We start from the raw sequence: 15,243 nt of genomic DNA, 5'->3' as shown, positions 1-15,243 counted from the left end.
TGTGTGTGTGTGTGTGTGTGAGAGAGAGAGAGAGAGAGAGAGAGAGAGAGAGAGAGAGAGAGATTTTTTAGGAAATGAAGCTGCTAAGAGGCGAAGCCCATGTACTCTTTTTTAAAAAATATTGCCTGAATGTATGTCTGTGGGTGTCAGATCTTGGAGTTACAGACAATTCTGAGCTGCCATGTGGATGCTGGGAATTGAACCCGGGTCTCCTGGAAGAGCAGAAAATAACAGCTGAGCCATCTCTCCAGCCCCTAACCCCCCCACCCCCACTCCATGTACTCTTCAGATGTGGCACTTCTAGAAGGGAAGAAAGGAGACTGGGTCTGTCAGTGTTGGGACAGAGGTGACCAAGAGGAGATGGTCAGGGGAAGGACCACAGGCCCGTGTTTATGTCAGCCGCAGCCCTAGTCAGAGCTCTGAAGACTGGTATGTTTTTGCTTTCGTTCTTCAGGCTTGGTGAATAATGTGGTGTTTACCAGTCACACGGTGGAACAGAGGCACCCTCTCCTTGTTCAGCTGCAGACCCTCATCAGGGCTGCCAATCCTACTGCAGCCTTCATTCTTGCCGAAAATGGGATTGTTACAAGGTAAACACACACAGAGTGCTCAGCTTCTTTCCTAGATGCAGCACCTAGCTGCCTCACAGGATCTTCCACTGTGGCTCAGACACATGGTGGAGGGAAAGAAGGCAGTACTGTGAAATGCCCTCTTACCTCCACATGCCTGCTGTGGTGTGTGTACACACACACACACACACACACACACACACACACACACACACACACACACACACACACACACACACACGTCAGATACCCTGGAACTGAAGTTTTTGGTGATTGTGACCTACCATGTAGGTACTAGGAATTGAGCCAGGGTCCCCTGAAAGAGCAGCTGCTACTCTTAAACTTCTAGCCCATCTCTCCAGCCCTGTAAAGTGCTGTTTGGTTTGTTGGATACAGGGTCGCACTTTGCAGCCTGGCTTGTTTGGAACTCAGAGAGACCTATGTGCCTCTGCTTACTAGGCTCTAGTGTTAACATCACTCACCCCGCACCCTTCTTAAAGTGCTTATAATGCTTTGTAAAAGTTACCAAGAAGACCCCATTTTATCCCTAGTCTATAGTGGTTTTTATTTTAGATATTTTGTTTTGGCAGATTCATTCTCACACACTGAAGAATAGAAATCAGGACTGTCTCCAGTGGTCCATTTGTTAAGATTTGAGAGAAATGACCTAGAGAACACAAGAGAAATGATCTGTTTACTTCATAGTCTTGGTCCAAACTAAAAAAAAAAAAAAAAAAAAAGCACTTGTTAATGTAGCAATTTGGTTTGCTCTGCTGGCAGACTCAAAGGAATAGAGTATTTTATATAGTTTCCATTTTCAAACCATTTAAGTACCATATTGTAGGCATGATGTGCCTTTCTGAATCCCCAGCATTTGGGAAGCCAAAATGAGTTCAAGTTCAAACCAGCCTGAGCTACATTCTGAGAACCTGTTATTGTTGTTGTTTTGTTTTGTTTGAGAGGATGACAGTTTGAGACACGGTTTCTCTGTGTAGCCCTGTCTGCCCTGCCCTTGTAGACCAGGCTGGCCTCCAACTCACAGAGATCCACCTGCCTCAGCCTCCTGAGTGCTGGGATTATAGGCATGCACCACTGTGCCTGGCTCTGAGAACATGTCTTATATTTTTGGTTGTGAGCCTAGCCTTTAACCAGCTGAGCCATCTCTCCTGAGATGAGAGCTTGTCTTAAAAACAAAACCCAGCTGAGGCCAGGCGAGATGGCTCAGCAGGTAAGAGCACATGCCACCAGGCAGGACATCCGAGTTTGTTCCCTGGAGTCAACATTGTAGAGGAGAAAACTGACTCCCACAGCTGTCCTGTAGCCGCCACACACATACCATGGCCATACATGTGCACACACCTCTAAACAGCACTTGGGAGGTGCATCTCTGTGGGCCTGTGTATGGAAGCCAGAGGTCAACTTTTTTAAAAAAGTAAAAACAATTGTTCTGTTACCCAGGGAAATGTTTCAGTCAGTAACGTACTTCCCATACACGCACGAGGCCCTCAGGCCAATCCTCAGCACCCATATGAAAGGCTGGGCACAGTGGTACATGCTTGCTAGCAAGAGCAACAACACCCTAGATCAAGTTACACACAGATCTTTTTGAGTTAGGGGCCATCCTGGTCTACAAAGTGAATCCAGGACAGCCAAGGCTACACAGAAAAACCCTGTCCCCCCTCCCCCCAAAAAAACACCAAAAAAAACAAAAGAAAAGTTTTTTTCCTGATTCAGTGAGTTGGGAAAGGACCTGAAAAGAAATTCTGCCTTTACCACTGCTGATCATAGGACTAAATTCCTCAGCTGCAATAGGATATTGTGGTGGTCCTGTAAGAGAAACTTTTTGGGTTTTTGGCAGTTTTTGGATTTTTGTTTGTTTGTTTCTTAGGAGCCCTGGCTGCTCTGAAACTCATTGTGTAGACTCAAACTCACAGAAATCTGCATGCCTCTGCCTATGAGAAACTATTAGAAGGAGCATACTGAAGTATTTAGAAGTGAACTGTTATGCATACAGCTGATTTTTATATTCTTTGTCAGAAAAAAAAAAGCATGCATGTGTGGGAAGGAAACGGATTAGCATTGACAATGCTCATTAACCTGGCTCTTCTCTGTGTTTTTAAAGGAATGAAGACATCGAGCTGATTCTCTCAGAAAATAGTTTCTCAAGTCCCCAGATGCTGCGTTCTCGATACCTAATGTTTCCCGGCTGGCAAGTATCTCTACTGAATTGTAGGTTTAAAAAGAACTGTGAGCCAAGTAGCCAAGAGAGCAGACATGACAATAGCAGACACGCTTCACGTGTGTTAACTGGGGAGACCTGCCACTCACAGCAGCCTTGCCTGGGGGCCGGTGCCCCAATTCAGAGCCTCTCTGGATGTTTCAGCTCAGGGGGTCATCTTACAGGCCCCATGTACAGTGGTTCTTTGTGGTGTGACACCAGAGCTTAGATTCCCCAGGGGAAAAGTACTTGCCCAGTAGTCAGTCAGTCAGTCCCCTTGCCCACTCATCTAGTAGGTGGGCTTTTGCTAATGAGATCCATGGAAAGGCCTGTACTGCTGCTGACATCCCAAGAATCTCTCCAGGGAGAGGAGACGGGAGAGACACAAAGGCTGCCATGTCTCACTCTAAGACCAGCATCACCTGAACCATCCTGGGGCTGGGCCTGTCCCAAGCCTGCTCTGGTCTGGCCACACAGCTGCTGAGTGTCATGTGAATGTAAATTGATAAAACTCAAATTTAGGTTAATTGTGGCTGCCTCTGGCAGGCAGTGCAGAAGCCCAGGAGCACACTCTCAAAGCCGCCTGCCGTCAATCCCAGCACAATCAGACATGGAAACCCTGTCTTGAAAAAACAAACTAAAACAAACCAAAAGAAAAAAACAGAGCCCCCAGTTAAGTCCCCATATAAACTAGGTATGGTGGGGGCTAGAGAGATGGCTCAGAGGTTAAGAGCACTGTCTGTTCTTCCAGAGGTCATGAGTTCAAATCCCACAACCACATGGTGGCACCTATAATATGATCTGATGCCCTCTTCTGGCCTGCAGGTGTACATGCAGGCACAATACCGTATACATAATAAATAATAAATAAATCTTAAAAAAAAAAAAAAGAAAAACAACCAAAAAAAACAAAAACTAGGATGGCGCCCATGGTTTTAATCCTAGCATTTAGGAGATGGATACCCAGAGGATCAGAAATTTCAGTTCATGCTAAGTTATACAGCAGATTTGAGGCCAGTCTGAAATAGATAAGACCATAGTTCGTATAGAAAAGAAAGAAAGAAAGAAAAGTATATTGTAAACAAAACAGTAAGAGAGGATCAGAACAAATGACCCGTTCATCCCAATAGTCTATATAAGAGTAAAACCCCCAGACACTGAGTGGATGAGAAGGAGCAAAAGGGCCCAAAATTTATTGTATACACACAGGGTTCTGTCAAAGAACTAAAAAGAATACTTGTTCTTACATTTTAAAAAATATTTTAAGGTATGAAGGTAAATTTGATGCCGGATCCGTCTTTCCACTAATGGTTCAGATCTGCGTGTGGTTCGACCGTCCTCTGGAGAAAACCCGCTTTGTGACCAAGTGTAAAGGTGAGCCCTGACTATGGCATGTTTCTACCCATGATGGATGAGTTGTCCCTTCCCTGTGGCCCCATTTCAGTCAGTATCTTTGGTGATTTCTCTTTCCCCTACTTCAGCATCAAAACCAGGTGTGTGTGTGTGTGTGTGTGTGTCTGGGGTGGGGGTAGTCATGAGTTCCGAGTCCTGCTTCTGATTGTGTGTGTGTGTGTGTGTCTGTAGGGGGGTGGTCATGAGTTCCAAGTTCTGCTTCTGATTGTGTGTGTGTGTGTGTGTGTGTGTGTCTGGGGTGGGGGTGGTCATGAGTTCTGAGTCCTGCTTCTGATTGTGTGTGTGTGTGTGTGTGTGTGTGTGTCTGGGGTGGGGGTGGTCATAAGTTCTGAGTCCTGCTTCTGATTGTGTGTGTGTGTGTATGTGTGTCTGTAGGGGGGTGGTCATGAGTTCCAAGTTCTGCTTCTGATTGTGTGTGTGTGTGTGTGTGTGTGTGTCTGGGGTGGGGGTGGTCATGAGTTCTGAGTCCTGCTTCTGATTGTGTGTGTGTGTGTGTGTGTGTCTGGGGTGGGGGTGGTCATGAGTTCCGAGTCCTGCTTCTGGTTGTGTGTGTGTGTGTGTGTGTGTGTGTGTCTGGGGTGGGGGTGGTCATGAGTTCTGAGTCCTGCTTCTGATTGTGTGTGTGTGTGTGTGTGTGTCTGGGGTGGGGGTGGTCATGAGTTCCGAGTCCTGCTTCTGGTTGTGTGTGTGTGTGTGTGTGTGTGTGTGTGTCTGGGGTGGGGGTGGTCATGAGTTCCGAGTCCTGCTTCTGATTGTGTGTGTGTGTATGTGTCTGTAGGGGGGTGGTCATGAGTTCCAAGTTCTGCTTCTGATTGTGTGTGTGTGTGTGTGTGTGTGTCTGTGTCTGGGGTGGGGGTGGTCATGAGTTCTGAGTCCTGCTTCTGATTGTGTGTGTGTGTGTGTGTGTGTCTGGGGTGGGGGTGGTCATGAGTTCCGAGTCCTGCTTCTGGTTGTGTGTGTGTGTGTGTGTGTGTGTGTGTGTGTGTGTGTGTGTGTGTGTCTGTGTCTGGGGTGGGGGTGGTCATGAGTTCCGAGTCCTGCTTCTGATTGTGTGTGTGTGTGTGTGTGTGTGTGTCTGGGGTGGGAGTGGTCATGAGTTCCGAGTCCTGCTTCTGATTGTGTGTGTGTGTGTGTGTCTGGGGTGGGGGTGGTCATGAGTTCCGAGTCCTGCTTCTGATTGTATGTGTGTGTGTGTCTCTGGGGTGGGGGTGGTCATGAGTTCCGAGTCCTGCTTCTGATTGTGTGTGTGTGGCCACACTTTGATCACTCGGTGGATGGAGATGGCAGCTCTGAACCCTACGCCCTTCCTCCTGCCCTGACCTTTCCAGCGATGTCGGCTGAGCTTGGCCTCTGCTTCCAGGTAGCTGACACCCCTGCCCTTTTTATCCACCAGCAATTCAGTCTTCCATCAAGCCAAGTCCCTTCTCTGGAAACATCTATCACATCCTTGGCAAAGTGAAGTTTTCAGGTAAATGGGGTGAGTCCTGGTAGCGTGGGCACTCACAGCGCATGGTGTGGGTGCAGAGCCTCCCTGGTGTGTGCCAGCCTCTTCTGGCATTGCTCTGCTCTGGACCTACTGGCCCAGTGCTCTCTTCCCACAATGGAGACTGCCCTCTGCTCCTGGGTTACTCTCCTCACATCTCCTCAACTCCCTCATTCCAAAGAACTGCACCCTACCCCTTGAGCCGTCCACAGCCTCCTCCCAGTCTGGCCAAAATCTTAGAACTCCCTCCCTTTGGTTCAGTGGCCTTAGACCCTGAGACCCTTAGAACCCTCAGTTCTTTGAGGACAGGAGTCAGAGGAGAGCTCAGACCAGTCAGCTCCGAGTTGGGAAGAGGAGCAAATGCCAAGGGAAGATTGTACCCTTGCTCAGCGCAGAGGCAGAAAAGACAGGAATCACAGCAGTTTATTACAGCAGAAGGGATGAAGGGAACCTGCGGGTGCCTGTAAATTCTGGCGCAGGGCCCTCCAGTGAGCAGTATGGCTCCTCCACGGTGTCAGCAGGTGAAGCCGTAGGCCTTGGCCCCTGAAGCTCAGCTAACGTGTGCATGCTTTCTTCCATGCTCTTATAAATCTGTTCTGGTTTACTTTGGTGGATGCTCTGCCAGCATGTATGTGTGAGCCACATATGTGCCTGGTGCCCATTTGATCCCCTGTCCCTGGAGTTACAGATGGTGTGGGCCAATGTGTGGGCACTAGGAATCAAACCCAGGTCCTCTGGAAGAGCACCAGCAAGTAACCTTCAACACGGAGCCCCTCCCCAGCCCCTTCCTTGGGTTGCTGCCCCTCAGGCTGCGGGTCACAGCAGACACTGCATTCAGCCCCTGTGGAGAGGCTGCTGCTTCCGTGGGTATGACTGTCAGTGCAGATGCCATGGTGAATGGTCAGCTTCTCCTCTTGCTTAACAAGCAGGCCGTTCCTTCCTCTTGTGTCCCTCATCCCAGGTAACTGTGTAGTTGACGATCCACATCAACCAAGCCACAAGCGTGTGTCCCATCCTTTCCAGCCTGCCACTGCACATCATGTCAGTTCTTAAGAATCTGTCCACCTGCCAACATTCTTACAGCGTAGCGTTCTTTTGGTCTCAGGGACAAATGTGTTCTCTCTGCAGATTCTGAAAAGATCATGGATGTCTGCCACAACACTTTGACCAACTCTCTGAGCATTGTGCCGGTTTTGGAAGGACCCACACCACCTTCCAACTCAAGAAGCATGCCTCAAGATAGCGGGCAGCCAGAATGCTACCTTGTGTTCATTGGCTGCTCCCTGAAAGAGGACAGCCTCAAAGACTGGCTTCGACAGTCAGCTAAGCAGGTGACTTGCAAAGCCCACAAAGCCTGGATATGACCAGCACACCCACTAACCCTGGCCCCCTTCCCTCTGACACCCATTAGTCTATACCTCAAAGCCCCACCAGGGCTTAAGGACATTGAGGGATTAGGAAGAAGCCAGAGGGAGCATACTCTAGGCAGACATGGCAGTGCTGTGTTTTGGGTTCGGGTTTGGTTTTTTGGTTTGTTCTTTGGGTTTTCTGGACAGGGTCTGAGTTCAAGGTGGCCTTGAACTCAGAGATCCACCCTCTACCTCATTACTACGATCAAAGATGTGAGCTACCACACCCAGCTTGGTTGTTTTGTTTTGCTTTGCTTCCCCCCGCCCAAAGACTGTGTGTGTGTGTGTGTGTGTGTGTGTGTGTGTGTGTGTGTGTGTGTGTGTGTTAGTTAGTTAGTTAGTTAGTCAGTCCTTGGACTTGCTATGTAGACCAGGCTGGCCTCAAACTCACAGAGATTGCTGAGATTAAAGGCCTGGCCCTGTATAATTTTTATTATTTTAGTGTATGGTTGCTTTGCCTGCACCCCATGCATGCCTGGTGCCTATGGAGGCCAGAAGAGGTCAGATCCCCTGGAACTGGAGATACAGATAATTTTGGGTGCTGGAAATCAAACCCAAGTCTTCTGGAAAAGCAGCCAGTGTTCCTAACCATCGAGCCATCTCTCCAGTCCCAATACTGTGCGTTCTTATGTGAGGATTCTAGCACAGACAGTATCAGTGGTGTAGCTCGTCCTGGAACTCCAGGAGGAATTGCCTGGGTCCTGGATCTTTCATGTCTTCTAGGAGCTATGAGCTGTCTCCTGTGGTTATGGTCTTCTGCCTTTGCTTGTTTTTTGTGGGGGTTTTTTTGGGTTTTGGGTTTTGTTGTTGTTGTTTTGGTTTGGCTTTTTTTGGTTGGTTGGTTGGTTGGTTTTTCGAGACAGGGTTTCTCTATATTATTTTGACTGTCCTGAACTTGATTTGTAGACCAGGCTGGCCTTGAACTCACAGCAATCCTCCTGCCTCGGCCTCCTGAGTTCTGGGATTAAAGGCATGTGCCACCACCTGTGGCTCCTTTGCTTGTTTTAAAGAGGTGTTTTGAGGAGGTTGGCTGTTTCAGCTGATGTGTTTAGGCAGGATCTCACTGTGTAGGCCAGGCTGGCTTCTAATTTTTTGTTTGTTTGTTTTTTTCAAGACAGGGTTTCTCTGTGTAGCCTTGGCTGTCTTGGACTCATTTTGTAGTCCAGGCTGGCCTTGAACTCACATAGACCTGCCTGCCTCTGCCTCCCGAGTGTTGGGATCACTGGCATGTGCCACCATGCCTGGCTGGCTTCAATTTTTTAATCCTCCTGCTTCAACCCCCCAAGTACAGGTATCACAAGTGTGTGCCACCACTCCGTGCTCTGGAGGAGGTCATAAATGTTACTAAACTGGAACTTCAGGCTGGCGGTTCCCTGTCACGGTTGTGGCTGAAGCACAAGACTCTGCCAGGAGGCAGGACTGTACCCATTTGCCAAGCACTGGGCGCAGCTACCATTTGTTCCTGGCTATCTTGCAGGGCTCTGTGGTAGGGAAATAGTTTCTTCAGGGGATTAGGGAAACAAGACAGCATGTCCATGAAAGCCAGTCCACATGCTCTTCCCTCTTCTGGGATCTTTGACATGTAACTGGCTCTCGTACTCCTTTGAGCCTTCAGCCACCCCTGTGTTCCATCAGCTTTGTTGAAATGTATGTTTTTTGTTTTGTTTTGTTTTGTTTCTGCATCTGCATAGAAGCCTCAGAGGAAAGCTTTGAAAACCAGGGGAATGCTGACCCAGCAGGAAATCAAGAACATCCATGTAAGTGCCCCGCCCTGCCCTAGCTCCTCCTCAATGGCTTGTCCTAGACTTAGAGTGCTGTCTTGGGGTCCCAGAATAAGGGTCTGTTTACAGGCTGTCCTGGCAGCCTTGCTTCTCTTGGGACACAAAGGGAAGCTGGTCACCAAACCAAACCTTGTAGCTTCTGTAAGTGGAGTGGCCACTTGTGCTGTGACGTAGAGGAAGTGGAGGATATGTGGAACCTGTAAGAGGACTGGGCACCCAGAGGCCTGGCCCTCTTACCCTGCCCAAGTAGTTTGTCAAGATGTCCACTTAAGATAAACCACACAGAAGTCAGCTGAGGCCCAGAAGAAAGCCGTGTAGACAGAGCTGTTGGTGGGACGGTTATAGGATCCTAAAGTCAAGATGAGTTTTCCTGGGTGGCAGGCTGACCCCTAAGGTTCTTGTTCTCAAGGGTCTTGGATTAGAACAAAAGACCAAGAGTCACAGTCCAAGGCCCATCTATCATGGGTTGTCACTAATCCCAGTGTCTGTGCATCGTGCTTGGTGCCTATAGATGCCAGAAGAGGGTGTCTGACCCTCTGGAACTGGAGTTACAGATGGTTGTCAACCTATCCAGTTAGCTGGCCTGGAATTCACTATGTAGACCAAGCTAGCCTCAAACTCCTAGAGATCCACACCCCTCTGCCTGCAGGGTGCTAGGAGTAAAGGCATTTGCCTCCATGCACAGCTGATTTGTTATGAATGAATGAATGAATGAATGAAATGATAAAAAGTTATCAGATCAGCACTTGGGAGGCAGAGGCTATGAATTCAAGGCCAGCCTGGTCTACAAAGTGAGTCCAGGACAGCCAAGGCTACACAGAGAACCCCTGTCTCCAAAAAAGAAAGAAAGAAAAAGTTATCAGATAATTCAACAGGATTCTTTCCCAACAGGTGAAACGCCACTTGGACCCCCTACCTGCAGGCTACTTTTACAATGGCACCCAGTTTGTTAACTTCTTCGGGGACAAGACCGACTTTCACCCACGTATCCTTAGAAATACTGGTCCTAGTGTGAAGATCTGGGAGATGCAAGTTTCTGTAAAGTGGGTGTCTGCTAGGACAAGCACAGCCACTCCCTAGGCTCTACAGTCCCAGGGGGCTCACGGGGACAAACTCTTCAGGCAACCAGTCCCTGATGTCCTTTGGTAGTTGTTGGTATTGGATTTGCCCTTTATTGAGCAGTTGTAATGTAATACTCCACAACGTGTGGTTTGAAGGCAGCATTGGTGATAGCAGGGTTATGACAAACAGATCACAGACACAGAAAGGCATAGGGTGAATGGTAGGACTAGCAGGTGCTGGGGCACACTGTCAATCTCAGGCAGAGGCAGGCGGGCTCTGTGAGTCTGAGGCCAGCCTGGTCTACAAAGAGAGTTCCAGGACAGCCAGGGCTGTTACACAGAGAAGCCACACACACGCACATGCACACGGAGGGAGAGAGAGAGAGAGAGAGAGAGAGAGAGAGAGAGAGAGAGAGAGAGAGAGACCCTGTTTCAAAAACCATACACACACACAAAGGAAGAAAGAGGAAGAGAAACGGAAGACCAGCAAGCTTCAGTGTGCTTATAAAACCCAAGGCTTGTTGTAGGACTTCATGATACCTGTCCCCTCACTGTAGCTCTGACGCACGGTGGCAGATACCCTGGTTTCCTATGCCTCACCTGCCCACAGATCCCCTGGGGTGAGCTGCCCCTCTTGTCCTCCAGGCTTGTAGCTCACCTCCTTAACCAGGTGCCAGTCATGGACCAGTTCATGAATGACTACGTGGAAGAGGCCAATCGGGAGATCGAGCGGTACAACCGAGAGCTGGAGCAGCAGGAGTACCGGGACCTCTTTGAGCAGAAGCCCTAGAGCCAGCTGGGCCTATGCCCACCCTGAATGAATGAATGGGTGGCCCCTCCTGGAGGGGCTGTGTCTGTCCTCCCTGGCCTGTGCCTGCCAGCGTAGTACTTGTTCTCTTTAGTCTCTCTTCTCTGTGCCCTGAAAGGCATTGTGTGCACCACTGAGTGGGGGCAGTGCACAGGAAGAGCAGCTGCCACTGCCCTGTGCACTAGCAGCTCTGGGTGTCTGGTAGAAGACTCCGTTGGTCTGCTGGACACCATGTAAGGCTAAGGAGAAGCCTTTGGCGTGCACAGTGGAGCTGCTGGAATTTAGAAGGGCCCCTGGCTGCTTAAGCGGTGGCCAGGCAGAGAGCCACAGTGCCCTCTAGATAAGAGAGCACTTTTGTGGGCTGAATGGAAGATGGTGCTTTCTGCAAGTATGAAGCTCCTGAGTGGATAGCAGCATTGCGTGGGGCTGGTCCTTGAGGTCCCCTGTGGCATTACTGGGTTCTCTGGTTCAGGGACAAGAGCAGGCCTGCTGCCCAAGACCTGGCAGTGCCACCCCTCCCTGTCAAGGTGAATGTCTTGTGGCTCGCTTGTCTTAGGCCCAGGGTCTGATCATTGGGGACTGTTGGTCTCTAGCACCCAGCCTCCCCACCCCCTGCCATGGAAGGCAATACATTTCAGAAACTACCCCCCTTACCCCCCACCCCGCCAAACTGTCCCTGTCCTGGATTAATTTGCTTGGTTCCTGAGGACCAGGAATTTGAAGCATTCTGATATCCAAATTAGAATTCCCCCCAGTGGTTTTGTTGTAGTTTGGATCATACAGCAAAAGTAAACTAATTTGCATCCCAAGACTGACCTCCCTAATTAGTGTGGGGAACAAGGTCACTAAAGGTGATGCCTACTAGGACTTGAGTGCCTCCTGCTGCTTGAACTGTAAACGTTTGTTTTCTGAGTTTGATGTACTTTTTGCATGCCTTAGGAAAAAGCACATAGGTGAAACCAGCATCGTGTTCTGTAGTGTAGAGAGGTTTCTGAGAAAGGGCCCTGGCACAGAGGAGGGGTAGTGCGGAGCTCATGGGTCCATGTGCCTGGTAACACACAGCTATCTGGGCAAATAGCAAAGTAATAATCAAGGACTTGTCAGTCAAATATTCTTGTGTTAGGAAAAATCATTTGAAGCCAAATGAACCAAATTACAAGTCCCATTGGATAAGAAATCTTGCAGTAAGAGAAGCTTTTGAGACCCAGGCCCATATGCTCCAATCCCAGCTCCAAAGTGCACTGGTGCAAGGCCCACCATTGAGCTCCAGCCTGGGGCTCCGTGGCTTCAGGCTGGGGTTCCAGAACATAGATCTTAAGTGCAATTGATTACTGAGCAATGAGTTACTCTAGATCCTTTATCTTCATCAAGCTCTTTTTAAAAACTCAACATTGAGCTAGCAGCCTTAGAAAAGGGAAAGTGGGACCTACACGCTATCTTGTTTCCTTTGGGGGCAGGGGTGGGGGGAGAGCCACAGGCCATTTCATTTCCTGCAGGGCTACTGTGAAGTTTTCAGTGGACGCTGTAGATTAAGAGCTCTGGCTGCTGCACAAAAGAGTTTTTAAAGAGGGGTTGGGGCTGTGCTACATGGTGAACCTCATTTCTGACCATCATTCATAGAAATGGGTTTTCACCCACCTGCCCCACTGCCCCTGTTCCTCTCATTAGAGGGAAAACTGATTACCTCAATTGAATATGAAACTGTGGTTGAAGAAAAGGCAGGACATTCAGCCGTTTCTAAGCCAAGAGGGCACATGTAGCTGAGGCCTCCATGGTTGCTCCCTAGCCTACGCAGAAGTCTGGGGAGCACACAACCACACACTGTGAGTTCTGAGGACTAGGAGAGGACTCGGCTTGCACCTGTGCTGCTCCCTACATCCTGCAGGTCTCCTGACTTTGTGGGTTACACCCACTTGATCCTCTGGGTCGGAGTGTCTGGTCTGCGGCTCTTTCCTCTGGAGAGCCATGACACTCTCTTAGCTCTAATCTTAGAAGTGGGTGTGAGGGACCTCGCAAGGACTTTAGGGACCAGGACCAGGACAGGCAAAAGTCCTCCAGGGGCTTCATGCTTTCTGCCAACTTTCCCGTTAGCAGCTTCAGTTTTTATCACCAGTGTGAGTGTGAGCGTGGTAAAGTCACTGAAGTTATGGGTTGTTTTGTTTTAATGTGGCACCTCCCACTGTTGACTAGAGGGAGGAAGCAAATACTGGAGGCGACTTGGCCCATCAAGCCCTCGGGCTTTCTAGCCCTTCAGGCTGTGATCAATAAAAATGTCCCTCCTAAATCCTGTTAGGATTTTGGAGAATTTTTGCACAGTAATAAGCTCTAGCTTCTCAAAAGGGAAAAGTTCAATTCAAAGACTGTAAACTGTTAAGTATCCCAGCCTTGCTGCTGACTCGTGGATAGCTGTACCTCAAAAAATAGGCGGGAAGTGACTTTGATTGTCCCTCGCGGTCAAATACTAACGGATGAGCTCACTTACGTGCCAAAATTCACTTTTCTACTAGTTTTTCAATGCTTTAATATTTGTAACTTAAATTTTAAAATTTATTACAAACACTACTAACTTCAGTGAAACTGAATTGTGTGGTTGAAGCTTTCTGCTTATTACAGTATTTATTACACTGCTTAATTCAGCCAATACATAAAGTAGCCTCCAATTTATTTTTATATTATTTTACATGTTTTTATCAGCAGTTGTGTCTGTGACTTTCCCTTGGAGATTAAGATGTAATGCAAAGGACCAATAAACTACCACTTAACAAGCTGCCTCTGTCCCCAAGTGTCCCTGGTGTGCCTTTGGAGGGTGGAACTCTGGGAACTGGAGACTTGCTCAGTCTGGCTGGGATGTTCCTAGTGGACTGCTGAAACAGGAGCCCTTGAGGCTCACACTGGAGCCCCCAGAGTACCCACAGAGTGCCCACAGAGGGTAGAACTCACATCACACAGGCACCCACCCTGGCTTAAACACTCGAGGAGCCCCCAGGAGCTGGAGCCAAGCCACACGAAACTGATACTGATGGTCCCAAAGAAAAGTACCGTGTGTGTGTGTGTGTGTGTGTGTGTGTGTGTGTGTGTGTGTGTGTGTGTGTGTGTGTGTGTGTGTAACAATCATGCTGGGCACCTGGCTCCAACACTGATGTACGTTCCCACTCCCTCTACCCTCCCTTTTTTTCTTCTTGTTAGTTTCTCTGAGATAGGATGTCTTGTAGCCCAGGCTGTCCTCTAACTTGCTATGTAGCAGAGGCTGGCCAAGAACTCCTGAATGTTCTGTTCTCATCAGTAGTAGGCTTCCAGGCATGTGCCACTGTGCTTTGTTGCCTGCCTCCGGCCACCTGGCAAGGCTTCAGTTGGGACGGCGCCTTCACAGGGTGCTCAGCTCCTCTTACAAGCTCTGAGTTTGTCCCTCAGTCTCACTTTATAAATGGGGAAACTAAGTCACCAGCAGGCAGAGGCACTGCCACAGCAGTAGGGACACTGACAGGCCTGGTTAAATCTGGATGAGCCTCTGCGTGGGGCTGGCTGTAGAAGCCCAGACTTTTAAGAGCCTCCAGAGTTGGCCCAAGTATTTGCAGCAGTTGAGTGGCTAGGAAGGTAGGGGATCAGGGAAGAGTTGGGGAGTGGGAAGTAATATAATCAAAATATATTATTTGAAATTCTCAGAAAGTTATATCGTCTGGAGATAAGGGTTAGTCCCAGGACCTCAGTTCAATCCCCAGAACACAAGTTAAAAAAAAAAAAAAAAAGGGTTCATGTCAGAGTCAGTACCCGCTCTCCACATAACTGGAAGGGAGGCCTGGTGGCACCCAAAGAAAGAATAAGCAGGCTACCAAGATGAGACTATATAGTGGGGGAGGAGGGCCCCCTCAGTCGTAGACCTAGGGGAGGGGAATAGGGTGAAAGTGGGAGGGAGGGAGGGAGGAACGGGAGGATACAAGTGATGGGATGACAATTGTAATCTGAATAAATTAATAAAATATATTAGAAATTTTTTAAAATGTTGATGGGCGTGGTGGCACATGCCTTTAATCCCAGCACTTGGGAAGCACGCGTAAGAGTTTGAGGCCAGTCTCCGCTAGATAGCAAGTTCTAGCCTGCCAGGACCACATAGACCCTATGTCAGGCAAAATAATTCACCACCCCACAAACTGAGAAAAGGCTACCAGCATTTGGCTGAATAATTCCTGTAGGCACCTGGTGTCCCAGGGAAGCCTATTTGACAATAATCTTTTTCCCTCTAAAATATACTTCTCTGGGAGAGGCAGGGTTGCTGCTTCTGAAGTGGACCAACCAAAGAGCCATTTTGAAGAAGCAGTTGATGACAAGACAATGGCTGGCCAGACAGAGCCAATGGGATGACTTGGAGGTGAATGTGGAAAAAGCCAAAATGGAAAAAAACCTAATGTTCTGAAGCAATGCCAAAAATGTTTCATTCTCCAAAAATCTGAAGGAAAATAAATGTGTTTATCAACAAAGTATTCTCCTTTCCACCCTCCTCCAA

At 48.6% G+C, this 15,243-nt stretch overlaps 1 protein-coding gene across 1 annotated transcript in view; it reads left to right on the top strand.

Annotated features, from left to right (window-relative positions):
* Positions 1 to 11,701, top strand: part of Dnaaf9 (dynein axonemal assembly factor 9) — a 116,440-nt gene extending 104,739 nt beyond the window's left edge. The window contains exons 30-37 of the mRNA XM_051144642.1: positions 455 to 590; positions 2,692 to 2,778; positions 4,055 to 4,161; positions 5,594 to 5,668; positions 6,812 to 7,014; positions 8,784 to 8,849; positions 9,765 to 9,858; positions 10,612 to 11,701. Of these exons, the coding sequence (XP_051000599.1) occupies positions 455 to 590; positions 2,692 to 2,778; positions 4,055 to 4,161; positions 5,594 to 5,668; positions 6,812 to 7,014; positions 8,784 to 8,849; positions 9,765 to 9,858; positions 10,612 to 10,724 (881 nt within the window). The 3' untranslated portion in view covers positions 10,725 to 11,701. The remainder of the gene's footprint in view (positions 1 to 454; positions 591 to 2,691; positions 2,779 to 4,054; positions 4,162 to 5,593; positions 5,669 to 6,811; positions 7,015 to 8,783; positions 8,850 to 9,764; positions 9,859 to 10,611) is intronic.
* Positions 11,702 to 15,243: the final 3,542 nt, after the last annotated feature.

The sequence above is a fragment of the Acomys russatus genome, chromosome 4, assembly GCF_903995435.1.
Source record: "Acomys russatus chromosome 4, mAcoRus1.1, whole genome shotgun sequence".
NCBI lineage: Eukaryota > Metazoa > Chordata > Mammalia > Rodentia > Muridae > Acomys > Acomys russatus.
This window is presented reverse-complemented; position numbering and strand designations above follow the sequence as displayed.